This window comes from Hippoglossus hippoglossus, chromosome 9, assembly GCF_009819705.1.
Source record: "Hippoglossus hippoglossus isolate fHipHip1 chromosome 9, fHipHip1.pri, whole genome shotgun sequence".
NCBI classification, from domain to species: Eukaryota; Metazoa; Chordata; class Actinopteri; order Pleuronectiformes; family Pleuronectidae; genus Hippoglossus; species Hippoglossus hippoglossus.
In genome coordinates, this window is record NC_047159.1 from 6,511,085 (window position 1) to 6,525,879 (window position 14,795).

The following is a 14,795-nucleotide window of genomic DNA, read 5'->3' on the forward strand; positions in this document are numbered from 1 at the left end:
ATTCAGGTAAAAACCGTCCCGTGCTCCGGGATTGAGGCCACCGAGGTCAGGAGCGGACCACAAGATAACGAGATTAAAAGTGCCTCCAGCTTTACCTCTCCTGCTGCCACGCTCCACTCCGTCAGGGAAAGAGGCCAGATCTGTTTACTAATGTGTGAATGAGTAGTGAACCTGCATCTCAATCAGTAAACATGTATTCAGATTTTATAGATGTCACGTATCAAGGTCAAAAGCCATGTCCTCCTGATGGAGTATCATCTTCAAAATCACCTTTCTTTAAAAAACTAAATGCACCTGATTCAAGACTTATCTTAAATGTAGGTTGGTTTCTTTGGGCTACATTTTAGTTTCGGTTTTGTGTCGTGATTTAGTTTTTTTCGTTTGGTGTTTTAACAGGAACAGTCATGGGATGTGGCGTCACAAAGTCCAACCAGTTCAACAAACACTCTGGAAAAGGTAACTGTCAATCCTGCAGACTGATCTTAACCCCAGATTGAGACTAGAATGGTAATAAAGCGTAAACGTCCGGGTATCGTTCAACAGTCCCCTTAAATTCAAGCTGCATCCAATTCCACACACTTACAGTAAAGATAGAGATTTGTCATTCATGAATTACTCACTGGATCTGACCCCCTGATCCAGATCTGAACCAAAATGTCACAATTTCTTTCCAGACACAGAACGATATCCCCTGAGAGGCGTTGCTTACATGTGTTTCATTATTTGTGTCTTCTTTATGTCTGTCTGTTCTCCTGTGTGCAGCCGTCACAAGTAAGCCACACCTGTCTTATCTTGTTTGTTGTGTTGTTGTTGTTGTTGTTGTTGTTGTTTACCTGGTGTTTACTGTTAACACAAAGCGTTTCAAGGGACTTTGGGGGCCCCAGGCAAAAGAGACCTATATCGAACCAAACCTAAGCAGCCACATCATACACACACATGTAGAAGTTTTTATTTAAACATTCCAAAGCTTTTGGCAGAAGTGGAATGAGCCTTGTTAGGGGACCATGGTCTTGTTGCAGACTCCTGTAGCAGATCATAGAATAGAATAGAGTTTAAGGAGGTTCTCACAAAATTGTTGCTGCTATGGACTAAAAGAATCGAATTTAAACAACATTTTGAAAAGCAGTGTTATATGTGAAGCTCTTCTGATCACCCTCTGTCTCCTGCAGCTATAAGAGCTGCTGTGCTGATTCAGCGATGGTACCGTCAGTATGTCGCCCGCACGGAGATGAGACGCAGATACACCTGGCACATCTTCCAGTCCATCGAATACTCCGGAGAACAGGCTCAGATAAAGGTGACCAGCTGTCAGAGATCATCAGTGGGATTCTGAGAAAACTACAAACTCAACTGTCATCTTTCTTCTCGTCCGCAGCTTTATAATTTCCTCGGCTACCTCATGGACAATTTCACACCCTCAAGCAATGAACGTAAGATTTCACATGAATGGAATCACCGTATCTCTCGGGGGATATTTCCTTGTGTAAAACTCATGAGCTCCACCTGTTGTCCTCCAGGAAATTTGATCTCGCACATCTTCAGAGAGAACGAGGTTTGTCGGGACGCCGAGTGGGAGAGGTACTTCTGCTACAAGAACATCGAGGTGCCAGAGATTTACTCAGGACCTCACCTCTTCTTCCCTCTGACGGTGGAGCAGGCAGTCGGGCTGGTGGAGGCCTTCAGGAACAAGAAGGTGGGTGCACAGCAGATTAGTGCTTCCAAACCTGCCTGAGACATGATGACTCAGATTGTATCACTGTGACGTGTACAGTTGATTTAAAAGCATCTTCTAAATTCCCACCGAAGGATCTTTCTTTATGTCATGAAGCAGAAATAAAATTAAAGTAAAGTAACTGTATTCTACTTTTGAGGCAAACACTGATGTTGGTTTTGGGACTAATGGTATTTTTCTAAACATAAGCAGTCTTGATAAAGATCCTTTAGATTAAAACAGCAAGGTACAAGTACACATTTAGAGGAAAATCCTTACAGTTTGAAAAATGTACTTGTCAGTACAGTCTGGTGGAGAAACTCTGCAACTGTCTATTTGAACTTCTGTACTGCATGTAGCTACTCTGTGCTAGTAACTCAAATAGCACTTTTAAAAACATGGTGTTCAAAGTCCTCTGACAGACATAGCATAACACAATAAGCGTGCATGACAACGGATGCATGCATCACAACACCGCAGCAGATATCAGTCGCTGTAGTACGATGTATGTTTCATGTGTTCCTCTGAACCTGAGACTTCCCTCTGACAAGTCTCTCTCTCAGCAGCAGCTGCACTCGCGCTACGTCCTCCAGCTCCTGGCCGAGACCTGGAAACTGTTCCGCATGATGCCAAATATCAACCGAATCTCCACCTGCCAGAGTAAAGAAATCACTATTTGTGGTGAGCAGAAAGAAATCACTTTTTTTTTGTACTGATGATACATTTTTGCCTTTTATTGATATTGTTTGTGAGAGTTGATTATGAGGGGAAGGTGATTGGGGAGGAAATGCAAAATAATGAGTGATTACATGATCTTAAACAGCTGAAATAAGTAGTTATTGACAAAATCATGTATCAGCAAACTAATCTAGCTTAGTTCAGTTTAATTAGAAGTATAACCTAACTTTTGCTGTAGTAGTTAAATCACCAGCAGACAGAAGTATGACCTGTGTTTGTTCACTTCACTGCAGGCGACCTGCACGGACAACTGGAGGACCTGCTGCTGATTTTCTACAAGGTTGGAACCTTGTATTCTTAAATCTGTTCAAATAGAAAAAAGCTGCAAATTCTAATTGAACTTGTTGCTGATTATTTGTGTTGATCGACTGACTAATGAATGACATAATTCTTTCCCTTCTAAACTTCAGTTTTTGGCCGTAACCTGCTGTGTTTATTTCCCATTTGGATGACGTACTGACCCGCTGCTGTTGTTTGTGTGACAGAACGGCATGCCCTCCTTGGAGAAGCCCTACTTGTTTAACGGAGACTTTGTCGACCGAGGCAAAGACTCCATCGAGATCCTTATCATCCTGTTTTCATTCATGCTCGTCTACCCCAGTGAAGTCTACCTCAACCGAGGAAACCACGAGGACCATATAGTCAATCTGAGGTGAAACAAAAGTCAAATGTTAAATACGTCAACTGACCACATGTCGTCCCTTAACAAATTCATCAGGGAACAGAAGGGTAATAAATAAACTGAAATCTAACGTGTATCTTGTGTTTCTTCGGCTGGTTCAGGTACGGCTTCACAAAGGAGGTGTTGACTAAATACAAGGTAAGTTTATCACATAATCCTGCAAATGTACATATCTCCAAACACACCTTTTTCTTTTGTTTATTGCTCGGCGTTCAAACTGACGCATGGAGCCACAACATGTCCTTATCCCTGCTATCTTTGGAGGCAGCCAACTAAAATGGTTTCAATCACATTAGCCTACACATTCCCACTAAGGCCCGATAAAGGTCGTGACTTCCTTTCCACTACAATACCAGTCACTCCTCCTGGCAGGTAAGAGGATTTGAGGTCATTAGAGCCGGTGACTGTCGGACATATGACCCTGTTCATGGCGTCTCATGGGTCAGAGAGGTCAAGGTTTTCCAAAGACACAGAAAGGAAACTACAGTCCAGTTTGAATCAGCACTGACTTTGGTTTATAGACACTCGACAGGGATCAACCTCACAATCTAAAAGTGCTTCTTTAAACTAGAGACACAACACATTTAAACAAAGACAACTATACATCATTAAGAAATAATAATAAATCCAATAAAAATCTAACAAGTGGATCTTAATCCAAAAAAGATATCGAGGAGACAGATTGTTAGGAAAAAGTAAGTAAAAGCAGCAATTAGTCATATTTACTTTATATCTACCTGTAAAAGTTTGTTAATTTGGCAAGTTACTTAATTTGTCAAGTCACATTAACTAGTTCTTTTTAGGTTTTAGTGGTTTCAGTAAAAACAAGTTAAATCGACGTTAATGAAATTATTACCATAGATAAATAAAGTAAACACAACAAAGAATGATTGGTTCACAAGACTGTTTTTGTTTCTAAGGAACCAGCAGCTTCAGTCAATGATATTAAGATTAATGGTTAAACTGTCCAAACACTTTTAACTCTTTAAAACAATCCTTCATTTAGAAAAGCTTTTAAGATCCATACAGAACATTAAAAAAGGAAGATAAATGAACTCCTGTGTTTCTCCTCAGTTGCACGGCAAACGGATCCTGAAGCTGCTGCAGAAGATCTTCAGCTGGTTGCCATTAGCGACAGTGATCGACCAGAAGGTTCTGGTTCTTCATGGAGGAATCTCCGACACCACAGACCTCGGCGTCCTCACCAGGGTGGACCGGCACAATGTGAGGGAACCGTGTGCAGAGCAGTGATATTCTTAAATTCACCTTCTTGTCCTGATGTTTTTCCTGAAGCCTGTGCTCTCCTGTGCTTGTCCCAGTATGTTTCAGCACTGAGGCCTCCAAAGAAGAGGCACATCAGCTCAACGGGGACGTCCATCGACTCGGACGTGGACGACGACGTCTGGGGCAAGTCCTTCCAGCGCCGGGCCTCCCTCATCTATCCCAAGCCTCTGGGAACCCGGGACAGCTTCCACAGCCGCTCGCTGCAGGACTTCTCTGACCGGATCAAAGGGAACTCGGAGGACGATCTGGAGGTCCGCAGGAGGAGACAGTCCGTCTTCATCAACAGGTCCACAGAAAAAGAGACGACTCTGACCGTGTCCACTGAGTCTGTCAGCAGTGACAACGCCAAGGAAGAATGGAAACAGGTGAATATTGACCAGAGGAGTATTTAACGATGTGTTATTTCTCTCAGCTTCACATCAGTATCAGTACTCACACATTAGAGCTGCTCATAGACTGTATACAAACATGGACGACATGACAACTCCCCAAAATGAAGTCAAAGTGTCTTGATCTCCCCCTGGTGGCAGTATAGGTTATAAATCACACCTCCTCCATGTTAGCAGATGGGACATGAGCCAAACTAAAAAAGTACAAGCCAAATTCGGAACTATGGTCATAATTTAGTTTATTGCCTTTGCTCTGTGAAGGTGTTTGCTATATATACATTTCTATTATTACTACAGAGGCAAAACAATGACAAAAGTATGTATAAATATGTAAACACAGAAATTAATAATACAATTATTGAATAAATGAGTAAGGGGATAAGGGAATAAATGTTTGAATACAGACATAGCATCACCAAATCATGTTATTTTGTAGATTTCACTTATTTGTTTGCATTTATTTATACTCACAGTCATTTTTCGTCCTTGTCCGGTCTCCAAGTTTCCCATGTGAGACATTAAGTGATTGACTTGACGCAGAAACCAAGTTTGTTTTGTTCAGACGTCATCCACCAGTTATCGACACTTACCTCAGTGTAAGAGCTGTGGATTGTTACCTACGTGGGCTTTAACATGCTGTAATCCATCCGCATCATTAATCCCACTGCCGTCACTTCAATCTGCTTTTCCAACGTCACCAGTGGTTTCATGTGGCTCTGGAGCTGGGTGGTGATGCTCAGTCACTGCATGTAGCTCTGGTACCTGAAGTCTGAAGTAAAAGACCCTGTACTGATTCATTTTTGTTGCCCTGTTACACGAGTGAAGCAGGAAGAAGGATTCTCCCGATCAGATTGAGTGGTTTAATCCCTGTGGAGTCTAATTACACCAACATGAGTTCAACAGACATTTCCATATTGATGACATTCTTACAGCTCTCAGGTTATTTGTGCTCAGTGAAATCTTGTGTTGCCCTTTGGGATCAGTGTTTTCAGTAGGTGAGACTTATCCAAATGTTGAGGCAGGTTTAAGTCCCTCTCAAGTGGCTGATAAGGTCTTAGACTCCAGGGGGTTCAAATAAAATATCTCGTGCCTCCAGATCCTGGACCTGCTGTGGAGCGACCCGATGAGCCAGGACGGCTGCGTGCCCAATGAGGTGCGGGGCGGAGGCTGCTACTGGGGCCCCGACGTCACCGAGGACTTTCTGAACAGACACAACCTGCAGCTCATCATCCGCTCACACGAGTGTAAACAGGAGGGTTATGAGTTTTGCCACAATCGTAAGGTGAGCTCAGACGGGCCACTGATTCCCTGATAATCCCACAGTTCCATCAGTTTCCAGTAAAAACAGATTAGTGACATGGTCGCAGATGCATTTCACACAGTTTTTTTTCTGAGGAGCTTTTGAAAATTAAACATTAAACTCTTCTTTCATATGCCTTAGGTCCTGACTCTGTTCTCTGCCTCCAACTACTACGACGTGGGAAGCAACAGGGGCGCCTACGTGAAGCTGGGTCCAGACCTTGTGCCTTATATGATTCAGTACCAGGCCACCAGCATGACCAGAGAGCTCACCGTTCGACAAAGGTACAAAAGAGCACGAGAAGAAACTCACTCCAGTGATGTGAATCATGGGTTTGGCTTGATTTAGTTTTACTTAATTGTTATAAACTACACAAACACAAATGACAACGTGAATCATGCATAAGAAGCAGGAAAACACAACAAACAACAGCAAACAAAGCAAAAAAAGTGTTGTCCATAAAACTGAAACATTAAACAATGTTTGATGTTGTTAAACTAAAAGAAAATAACTAATTTCTTTTAGTTCTTCTCTGCCGTGAATCCGCTTTTCCTTTTTAGTAAATTTGCAAACATTTCATTGCATTATGGACTATCTAAAGTGAGGTGGGATTTTTATTTTTATTCTAGCTTAAAGGTCCAGTATGTAGAATTTAGTGACATCTAGTGGTGAAGTTACATGTTGCAGCTGAATACCCCTCACCTCACCCTCCACCTCCAAACATGGACAGAACCTGTAGTAACCTTCAGTTGTCATCGAAACTCAAAAGATGTTTAGTTTGTCCAGTTTGGGCTATTGTAAAAAACATGGCAGCCTCCGTAAATATAAAGTATTTCAACATAAAGGGTTCATTCAAGGAAAAAGAAAACCCCAATTCATTAAATTGAGATGAAACACACCAGTGAAAACATCACTAGGATTATTTTATATTCAATTTCTGCCACTAGATCCCTTTCACCTCAATCTTACACACTGGACCTGGAGGCAACAGAACCAAGTGTGATTAAAAGGTCTGAACTCTGTCTGAACTCATATTGTCTTCATGTCGTCTGCAGAGTTGGTCGGACCGAGCGCTCAGCCCTCAAAGTCCTGCGGGAGCAGCTGTTTGCGCACAAATCTGACCTCATCTGTGCCTTCAAAAAGCTGGACAGCAACAACACAGGTGTGTGTTATGTGTGTGTGTGTGTGTGTGTGTGTGTGTGTGTTTGTTCAGTCCTCAGTGAATCAGGTGTTGAGTAATTTAATCACAAATCTCATGAGGTTCTCACAGGTTAATGTCTCGATGTGGAGAAATACGAGCTCACACCTTTGTGCTCTGTGACGAGCATCATATTCCACCGTTCAGGAAAACAACAAGATGTGGGCCGAACACAACATTTGATAGTTTCACACAAACTTCAGCTGAAACTCTTGTTGTTATTCAGTGATTAAGCAGTTGTGTGTGTGTGTGTGTGTGTGTGTGTGTGTGTGTGTGTGTGTGTGTGTGTGTGTGTGTGTGTGTGTTTTTTGTTCATAGAATGGATCAGAATTAGAATTGTTCATCTAATAACAGCGTTGTATTGAAAAATACATTCTTTCAAGCAGAGCCTGACTGACAATGGACTTTTCATAATGCTAATAAAGATAATAAAGTTACTTTATACATAAATACACAAAAAAAGCTTCCTTTGAATTTGCTTATTAAAGAGTTGAGATCTGACCTGTGCACTGAGTTCACAGTTTTTTTTTTTAAAGTCACAAATATATTGTTGACATTTCTTTACTGCAGTTTCCTTTTCTTTATTAACCGACATCCTGTTTGTGCTGATGCTAATGTCAGCTGATCATTTCATCTTGGACAATGTGGAGTGTTTGTTATGAGACTTTGTGGGGAACCAGTGCATCCAAAAGTACCAGGCAATTAAAAACAACAGAAGGAAAAGTGGCTGAAATCTTATATTGTATCAGATAGTAAGTCATGGCTCAGAATGAAGAGTTTTAACGTCGTCTCTCGTTCCCCCGTCAGGTCTGGTGTCTCTGAATGAATGGGCCACTGCAGTGGAGAGTGTGATGCACCTCGGCCTGCCCTGGAGGATGATGCGCGGTCAACTCGTCACCTGCAAGACCAGCGACGGCACGGTCGACTACAACGAGTGGTTCAACGAGCTCGCCATCAAGGGACCCAACACGGATGTGAGTACGGAAGTGTACTGATGACAAAAGCTGTCTTTATTTGTTTATTTTTAAAAAGTAGAAGAAAAAAAAGAAAAGAACACCAAACCATTACAAAAATAAACAAGAGAGAAAATAAATAGAAAACATTAAGTTAGTAAACAGGACTTTCATGTATAAAACTCAATATAAAACTATCAGCAGTAACGAACAGATACTCCAGGGAAATCCAAATTGTCAAAACACCTTCTTTTTTCAAACTGGTTGTAGAAACATGACGATGCTTCACCTCTCGTTCAAGTCCAAGACTTTTCTCACTTTTCTCCCTTCTCCTCCTGCAGCACATCGACCAGAGCCTGCTGGAGACTCTGTATCGCCACCGCTCCACCTTGGAGACCATCTTCAGAATCGTCGACACGGACAACTCAGGTAGAATATTAATTTCATTACTTACTTCATAAGATACATGAGAACTGAAAAGAATATTTATAATGGATGCCATATTTTGTTCCTCAAAATCCTCAGGGAATTGATTGATTGGTATATAAATAAAACAGAGAATAATAAAGTAAACAGAGAACATACACCTGCACCTCTAATTGTTTCCCAATCTAGACCAACCCCTTTCTTGTAACTCCATTATACTTGCAGGATATTTAAAAACAGTACATTGTAAAGTCAATTAAGAAACAACATTAAAATAAAAAGTTTCTATTTATTATTGCTGCCTCAGTCCTAGTTTGGAGCATAACCTGGCAATAAAAAGCTCTTTTAGAGTGATTCATGTGTGTGTGGATGCATTTCACAATGTTGTTCATACAATGGGAAAAGTAACTGATGAACAACTTGATAAAATGACTGCTCACACACAGAGTAACGAGAGAGGGTTTAGTGTAAAGTGTGTCAGGGTCTTTATGAAGTGTTTGTTGTGTCCAGATTGAGACGCCTGCTGCGTTCAGCCTCCCTAAGCCTCCCTCTGTGCCAGAGGCCACAGCAGGTTACGGCCTCCTGAATCCTCCTGATCAGGATTAACCCAGTGACCTACTGGTCTCTCCAGCCCCCCCCCCTACCTCCGATTACACCCACCCAGTGACACACATTTTTTCCTTTAACAGTGTGCACATCATGAATATCTTTTCCCTTCCCTTCATCCCAGCTTTAACTTCCTGACCTCTAACCTCCTCCTCCTCCTCCTCCTCAGGCTTCATCACCATTGAGGACTTCCGGCAGACCTGGAAGCTGCTGAGCGTCTACCTAAAGATGGAGATCACGGACGAGGCCATCTCCGACCTGTCCGTCACCATTGACAGAAACAAGGACGGCAGCATCGACATCGACGAGTTCATGGAGGCCTTCCGCCTCACGGACAAGAAGAGCCGGCTGGAGCGAGGGCGCAGCATGTTCATGGGCACGGCCCCCGACCTCACCAAGCTGGACGAGGAGCCCAACATCTGAGCAGGGAGCCGCAGTGAAAGACTGAAAACAGAGAGCGACCTCGGCTCAGGCTCCTCGCCGGTGAGGGGAGGGCGTGGACACACGCAGGGAACGCCGGCTGCCTCTGTGACGCACGTTAAGACAGGAAGCTCCTGAGCAGCTGCTGTGTTGATCGCATGGGGATCAGGAGCGGGTCAGAGTTCAGGGCGTTTGACAGCAAATGTTCATTTCCATTTCTGATTCAGTTTTATCCACCGAGGAGGAAGTGTGGCTGAAACACATGACCAGGAATTTTGTGTCTTTTATTTAGTTTTAATATTTGCAAAAGTAAAAATCTACAAACACAAAAACAAAAAAGGCTGCTTTCGGCTGCTTGATTATTACTGTAGCGATGCTAGATACTGTGATCACTGTTAATATCACCGAGGATTTTTGTCCTTCTGTTTGCTTATCATTTTTTTTAACAACAGAATATGTTTTGACTTTGCTAAATGAAGAGTAACACCTGCACACTGACTCCAGATGTTTTTAAATGGAATGCATTTTAATTCCACTCCGATTGAATCAGCTTAAAATGCATTTAAATGGTTAAGGAGCTGAAACTAATTATTATTTTCATCAGTTAATCCAGTGACAATTTCCTCAATCGATTGATACAAAAATGATAAGTTAACTATAGTTTAACATTGGGCCAATTGTTCAAACACCAAGACCCAATGAAACCACAATTAAACCTGCTAGATCCCACTGATTTTTTTATTTGGATCAGCACCAAATTGTGCCCACTCATAGATATCAGTCCCCATCGAGATACAGGAATCATCCCCTTGGAAAATAGTGAAAATGACAACAACAAACTCTGTGTATGGAGCAGAAGGGGTTTTATTATCTCCTCTTATTTTAACATGCTCTCTGGCACTGTGTCTCAAGCAGGACACTGGGTAACTCTGTGGTTTTGAAGCTCTCAGTGAGTCGGTGTGCGGAAGTTACTCTGTTTGTGTTACTCTGCTCCTTTTTAACACTTTATACAACAAACTGACCCAAAAACACACACATGATTTACCACAGATAAGTGTGCAACTCAACAATAAGCACTACAGTACGTATTTGCAACTAAATGCTGATGGTGCCTTAGCAGTAGAAGAAAATTTAACTTCTAGAGATGAAGTTAAGTCTAGGTTGCACTGATCATGATGATGATGATGATGATGATGATGATGATGATGATGATGATGCCAAATGCCGACCATGTACTGGGGTCCTTTAGGTGGGATATATACCCTAAACTTGTTCTAAAACAGAGAATTCATTATTTTATTCATTTGACTTTAGGTTTAATACGTCTTCGTCCTAAATGCTTCAAAGCGCAGTCGCAGGGATGGTTTGATATTCTGAATTGTTCTCATCTAATTCTGCAAGAAAGCAAATCATAATAAAAATGTCAAAACACGGTGTTTTTGAGCTGAATATTCTCAGTTTGCATAGTTGAATAAAAAACGTTTCCACACTAGAACTGTCCGGACTTCAATGATCTAAATGGACACATCAGACACAACATCACACACATACTGAAAATAAAAGTTACACACAGAAAAAGGGACAAAAGACTGAATATAAACATTAAATGCACATTTTGTATTATTTTTATTTCAAATAATATTTTGACATTAATTATCTCCATGGGAAGTGAAGAGTTTTAGTCCACATGCAAACACATCATTCATCTATCAAACTGTTTTATTATGTTGTGAGTGATTTGTCGTGAGTCATAGTACTTTTCAGAACCACCAGCAGGGGGCACGAAAGACCATTTAACACAACGTGTGGGAGCAGAAGTAAAGAAAGTATTCATGTTATTAACATTGGCAGAGTAAAAGTATTAATACCACACTGTAAAAATACTCCTAGAAAAGTAAAAGTCCTTCCTTTGACAGTTATACTGTTTAATTATATCATTAGATTATTATTACACTTCTACTGCAGTGGCTGGTTGACTAGGTTACAACCGTAAACATATTTCTGCAGCAAATGTTTATTTTTTATAATGGATTAAACTAGTTTGCTTGATTAATCGACTGATTGTTTGGTTTGTAAAAGAGAGAACAACCTAAAGTGACACCCCCACACTTCACTAGTTTCGCACAGTCGCACAGTCAATTGTCAATCCACTAATAGCCCTACTGGTGTATACTGTGGGGTAAGTTAATTTACAGCAATGTGTCATTTTATGGGTACTTCAAATCTTTTGACGGTAAAAGTATTAATTTCTAAATAAAACGGGGCTGAAACGTTGTGGACTATAGTTAAAAAGTCCCCTAGAGCCCAGCATGTTGGTACTGAAGACTGAAGTACTTACAACAAGTACGCACTGCGATTTTATACGATAATAATTGTCCAACAACTGGTTAGTGATCAATAAACAAAAGCAAACAAAGTTATAGTCTCTCACTTGGATTTCTGAAGGCACGACACCCCAAAGTATGAGACAATGAAATGCCTCAGGGTGTTAGCAGCATTATCTGTGTCTGTAGCTGAGTCAGTAGTTTTGCTTTCAGGGGATAATCGTTGAAGTGGGTGGAAACGTGTCCTGAGCTGCCTGCTGTTTAAACAGGGGTTTTAAAAAGCATATTGCTCAAACCAATGTTTACTCACATGGAGAGGACACATCGTCCTCTGAGGTTTTGGCAGAGAAGCAACTCCTGGGCTATGAGGACATTTTGGATCGGTCACGTTTGCGCTGGGATCTTGACTTGCAGAGACAGTAATGTTTGTAAAATTGAGATATTTGGAAATTTGAGTTAAATGAGTTAGTAATTAATAATGTTTTTTGTTTAGCAAACTATTTGCATCGTAGCGTGTCGTTCTTTGACGTCCTGCAGCTAACGTTTGTACATTTTGTCAGCGTTTAGGACGGAGGGAACTTTTCCTAACTGAGTGAGAACCACACACTGTTTATAAAAAGGGTGTGAACCAGCACAAAACGCTGAAACTTAGTTTTCTGTTGATGTTTACCTGCATGTTATAAACCTGTCCTACATGAGGTGACCCTCAGAGCACATGTATTTCCCCCAAGGCCTAACAATCTGTAGTTCCTATAGAAACATACTCTGCACAATAGGGTTACTTAAGTGATTAAGGTTTTGTTTAACTGTTTCCCCCTATTCAAGTCTTTGTGCTAAGCTACAGTCTTCTGGCTGTAGATTCACATTATAAAGACACCATTGTGGTCTGATTTTCTTCTTTCGGTGAGAAGGTAAATGAAAAAGTAAGCACTTCTTTATTCTTGTTCTTGGTCGGCTGATAAACATCAGGGTGTTTTCTCCAGGGATGGAGGCCAACCCTCCTGCCCTGCTGCTTTTCACATCCAGCCACCAAAACACTCAACACAAAAACTCACACAGTGGTGAGAAGTGGGACAAAAGCAGGGGGCAGTTAGGCCTAGTGGTTCCAGTGTGTCGGAGGAGGGGGCGTCCATTGTTCACCGGCTGCAGGTGGTCTTACAGTTGTAAAGCTGCTGGAGCTCTGCCCTAACGAAGACATCGGAATCAGCCAACTGGAGCGTCTCGAAGGACCTGACTTGAACCTGCATTATTGTTCATGTGAAGGAAAATAGATATTAAAACAAAATTATAGATATAATAAACAGTTTTATAGATGTTTATTGTGGGGAGTTTATGAGCATCTATTGTCTTCCACACGAGTTGAAATACGATTTAAACCCCAGTAAATATTCCTTCAATATAGAAAGGTCTTCACACACATTGAATTCTACGTTTGCCTGTAGACAAACTTCTCATTCTGCAGGTTGTTGTGCCCTAAACTCTCTCAGTGAACACACAGTTCTTTCAAGGAAATCAATCAGGACAAAGATAAAAAACTAAAAGGTAGAAGGGGCCGTACATGAACTCAACAACTAGGTGCAGTCAAAAGGCCTTTGGAGTGTTCGAATAAAGACGTTAAGAAATGGTTCCTCATTGTCAATCAATCATTTATTATGTTTTTTTATATTTAAATATTAAAGCAGAGATAATGAAACAAAATGTCTGACATTTTGTGGTTTCTGCTTTTCAGAAGGAGAGGATGTGCTGCTTTTTTGCTTTGTCATTGTGAATGAAATATTTAGGGATTTTGGAAGCACGACAGTTGAAGACGTCATCCTCTGGAACTTTGTGATCTGGCACCGAATTTACGGAAATGTTGATTATTGTGCTTTGTCATTATACATTATCTAATATTAAATAATCTATAGTAATGTTTTCAGTTATTATCACTTAAGATTTGGCTTCATCATATTTTTGAATTTGTGCTGATGCATTAGAACAGATCAAGAGCTGCACAACAAAAACACACAACTAATGTAGAAATGAACCAAAGAAACCCCTACATGAGACTGAGTGATGCAATCAGCCGAAGAGTCACAGTGTCCAAACGCCGTCTGCTAAATGTTACATATTGCACAAAATAATGTTTGCTGTTGCAGATTAGTTGTTATATTTAGGAGACAGGGTTTGCAGTGCAAGCAAACAAGAGCATCGACTCAACAGAGGGTCGATCGAGTCCCAAAGAAACTGAATATGTCTGACTGAAGCAGAAACTGTGAACGTGTTGACGCCTGCAGGCCCTGAAGTGATCGTCACAAGGGTCGAAAACATACGAGAAGACAGCGAGATGTAACTGCCCCGAGGCTACCACTTAGAATAATGAACAGAGCCATTACACACGCATGTAACGCCCCACGTGGATTCATCTGTCACAGAAAAGTGTCGCTGTCTTGTAGTACCAGAAAACCTGCCTGAACTTGTTGCACTTCAGCGGTAAGTTTCATGTACGGGAAGAAGAGTCAGAGGTGGAGAGGGTAGAAAACAGAAAGAGTCACAGCTATTTGGCTAAAGTGATCTCGCTGTTGCACTAAAGGGAGGTTTCCTCGGAGTTTATTCAGTTTTTATGCAAAACGTGAGTCGAGTAAATGTTCTTTTGTCAAGTTATTCACAGAAAAAAAAAAAAAAATGTTCAGCCGAAAGGCCTGAAACGGAAAATATTATCATAGTGATTAACACATTTCCTCCCTGAAACCATGTAAATACTGTATTTAATGCACTGATGGAA

At 41.2% G+C, this 14,795-nt stretch overlaps 1 protein-coding gene across 1 annotated transcript; it reads left to right on the plus strand.

The window, feature by feature from the left end:
- The first annotated feature begins 404 nt into the window (after positions 1-404).
- Positions 405-9,898, plus strand: LOC117767294 (serine/threonine-protein phosphatase with EF-hands 2). The gene is made up of 17 exons (XM_034594774.1): positions 405-456; positions 763-771; positions 1,170-1,297; positions 1,376-1,430; positions 1,518-1,693; positions 2,278-2,392; positions 2,683-2,729; positions 2,935-3,101; positions 3,233-3,269; positions 4,206-4,355; positions 4,451-4,780; positions 5,901-6,086; positions 6,246-6,388; positions 7,160-7,266; positions 8,110-8,276; positions 8,597-8,684; positions 9,457-9,898. Exons 1-17 carry the CDS (start codon positions 405-407, stop codon positions 9,708-9,710), a joined length of 2,211 nt encoding a protein of 736 aa, XP_034450665.1. The 3' UTR covers positions 9,711-9,898.
- Positions 9,899-14,795: the final 4,897 nt, after the last annotated feature.

What these genes read in the sequence shown, in the direction of transcription:
- LOC117767294 (XM_034594774.1), top strand. Translation starts at nt 405, where the DNA reads ATGGGATGTGGCGTCACAAAGTCCAACCAGTTCAACAAACACTCTGGA. An exon ending in CACACCCTCAAGCAATGAAC is followed by an intron (nt 1,431 to 1,517) that starts GTAAGATTTCAC and finishes GTTGTCCTCCAG; the next exon opens with GAAATTTGATCTCGCACATC. An exon ending in AGTTTTGCCACAATCGTAAG is followed by an intron (nt 6,087 to 6,245) that starts GTGAGCTCAGAC and finishes CATATGCCTTAG; the next exon opens with GTCCTGACTCTGTTCTCTGC.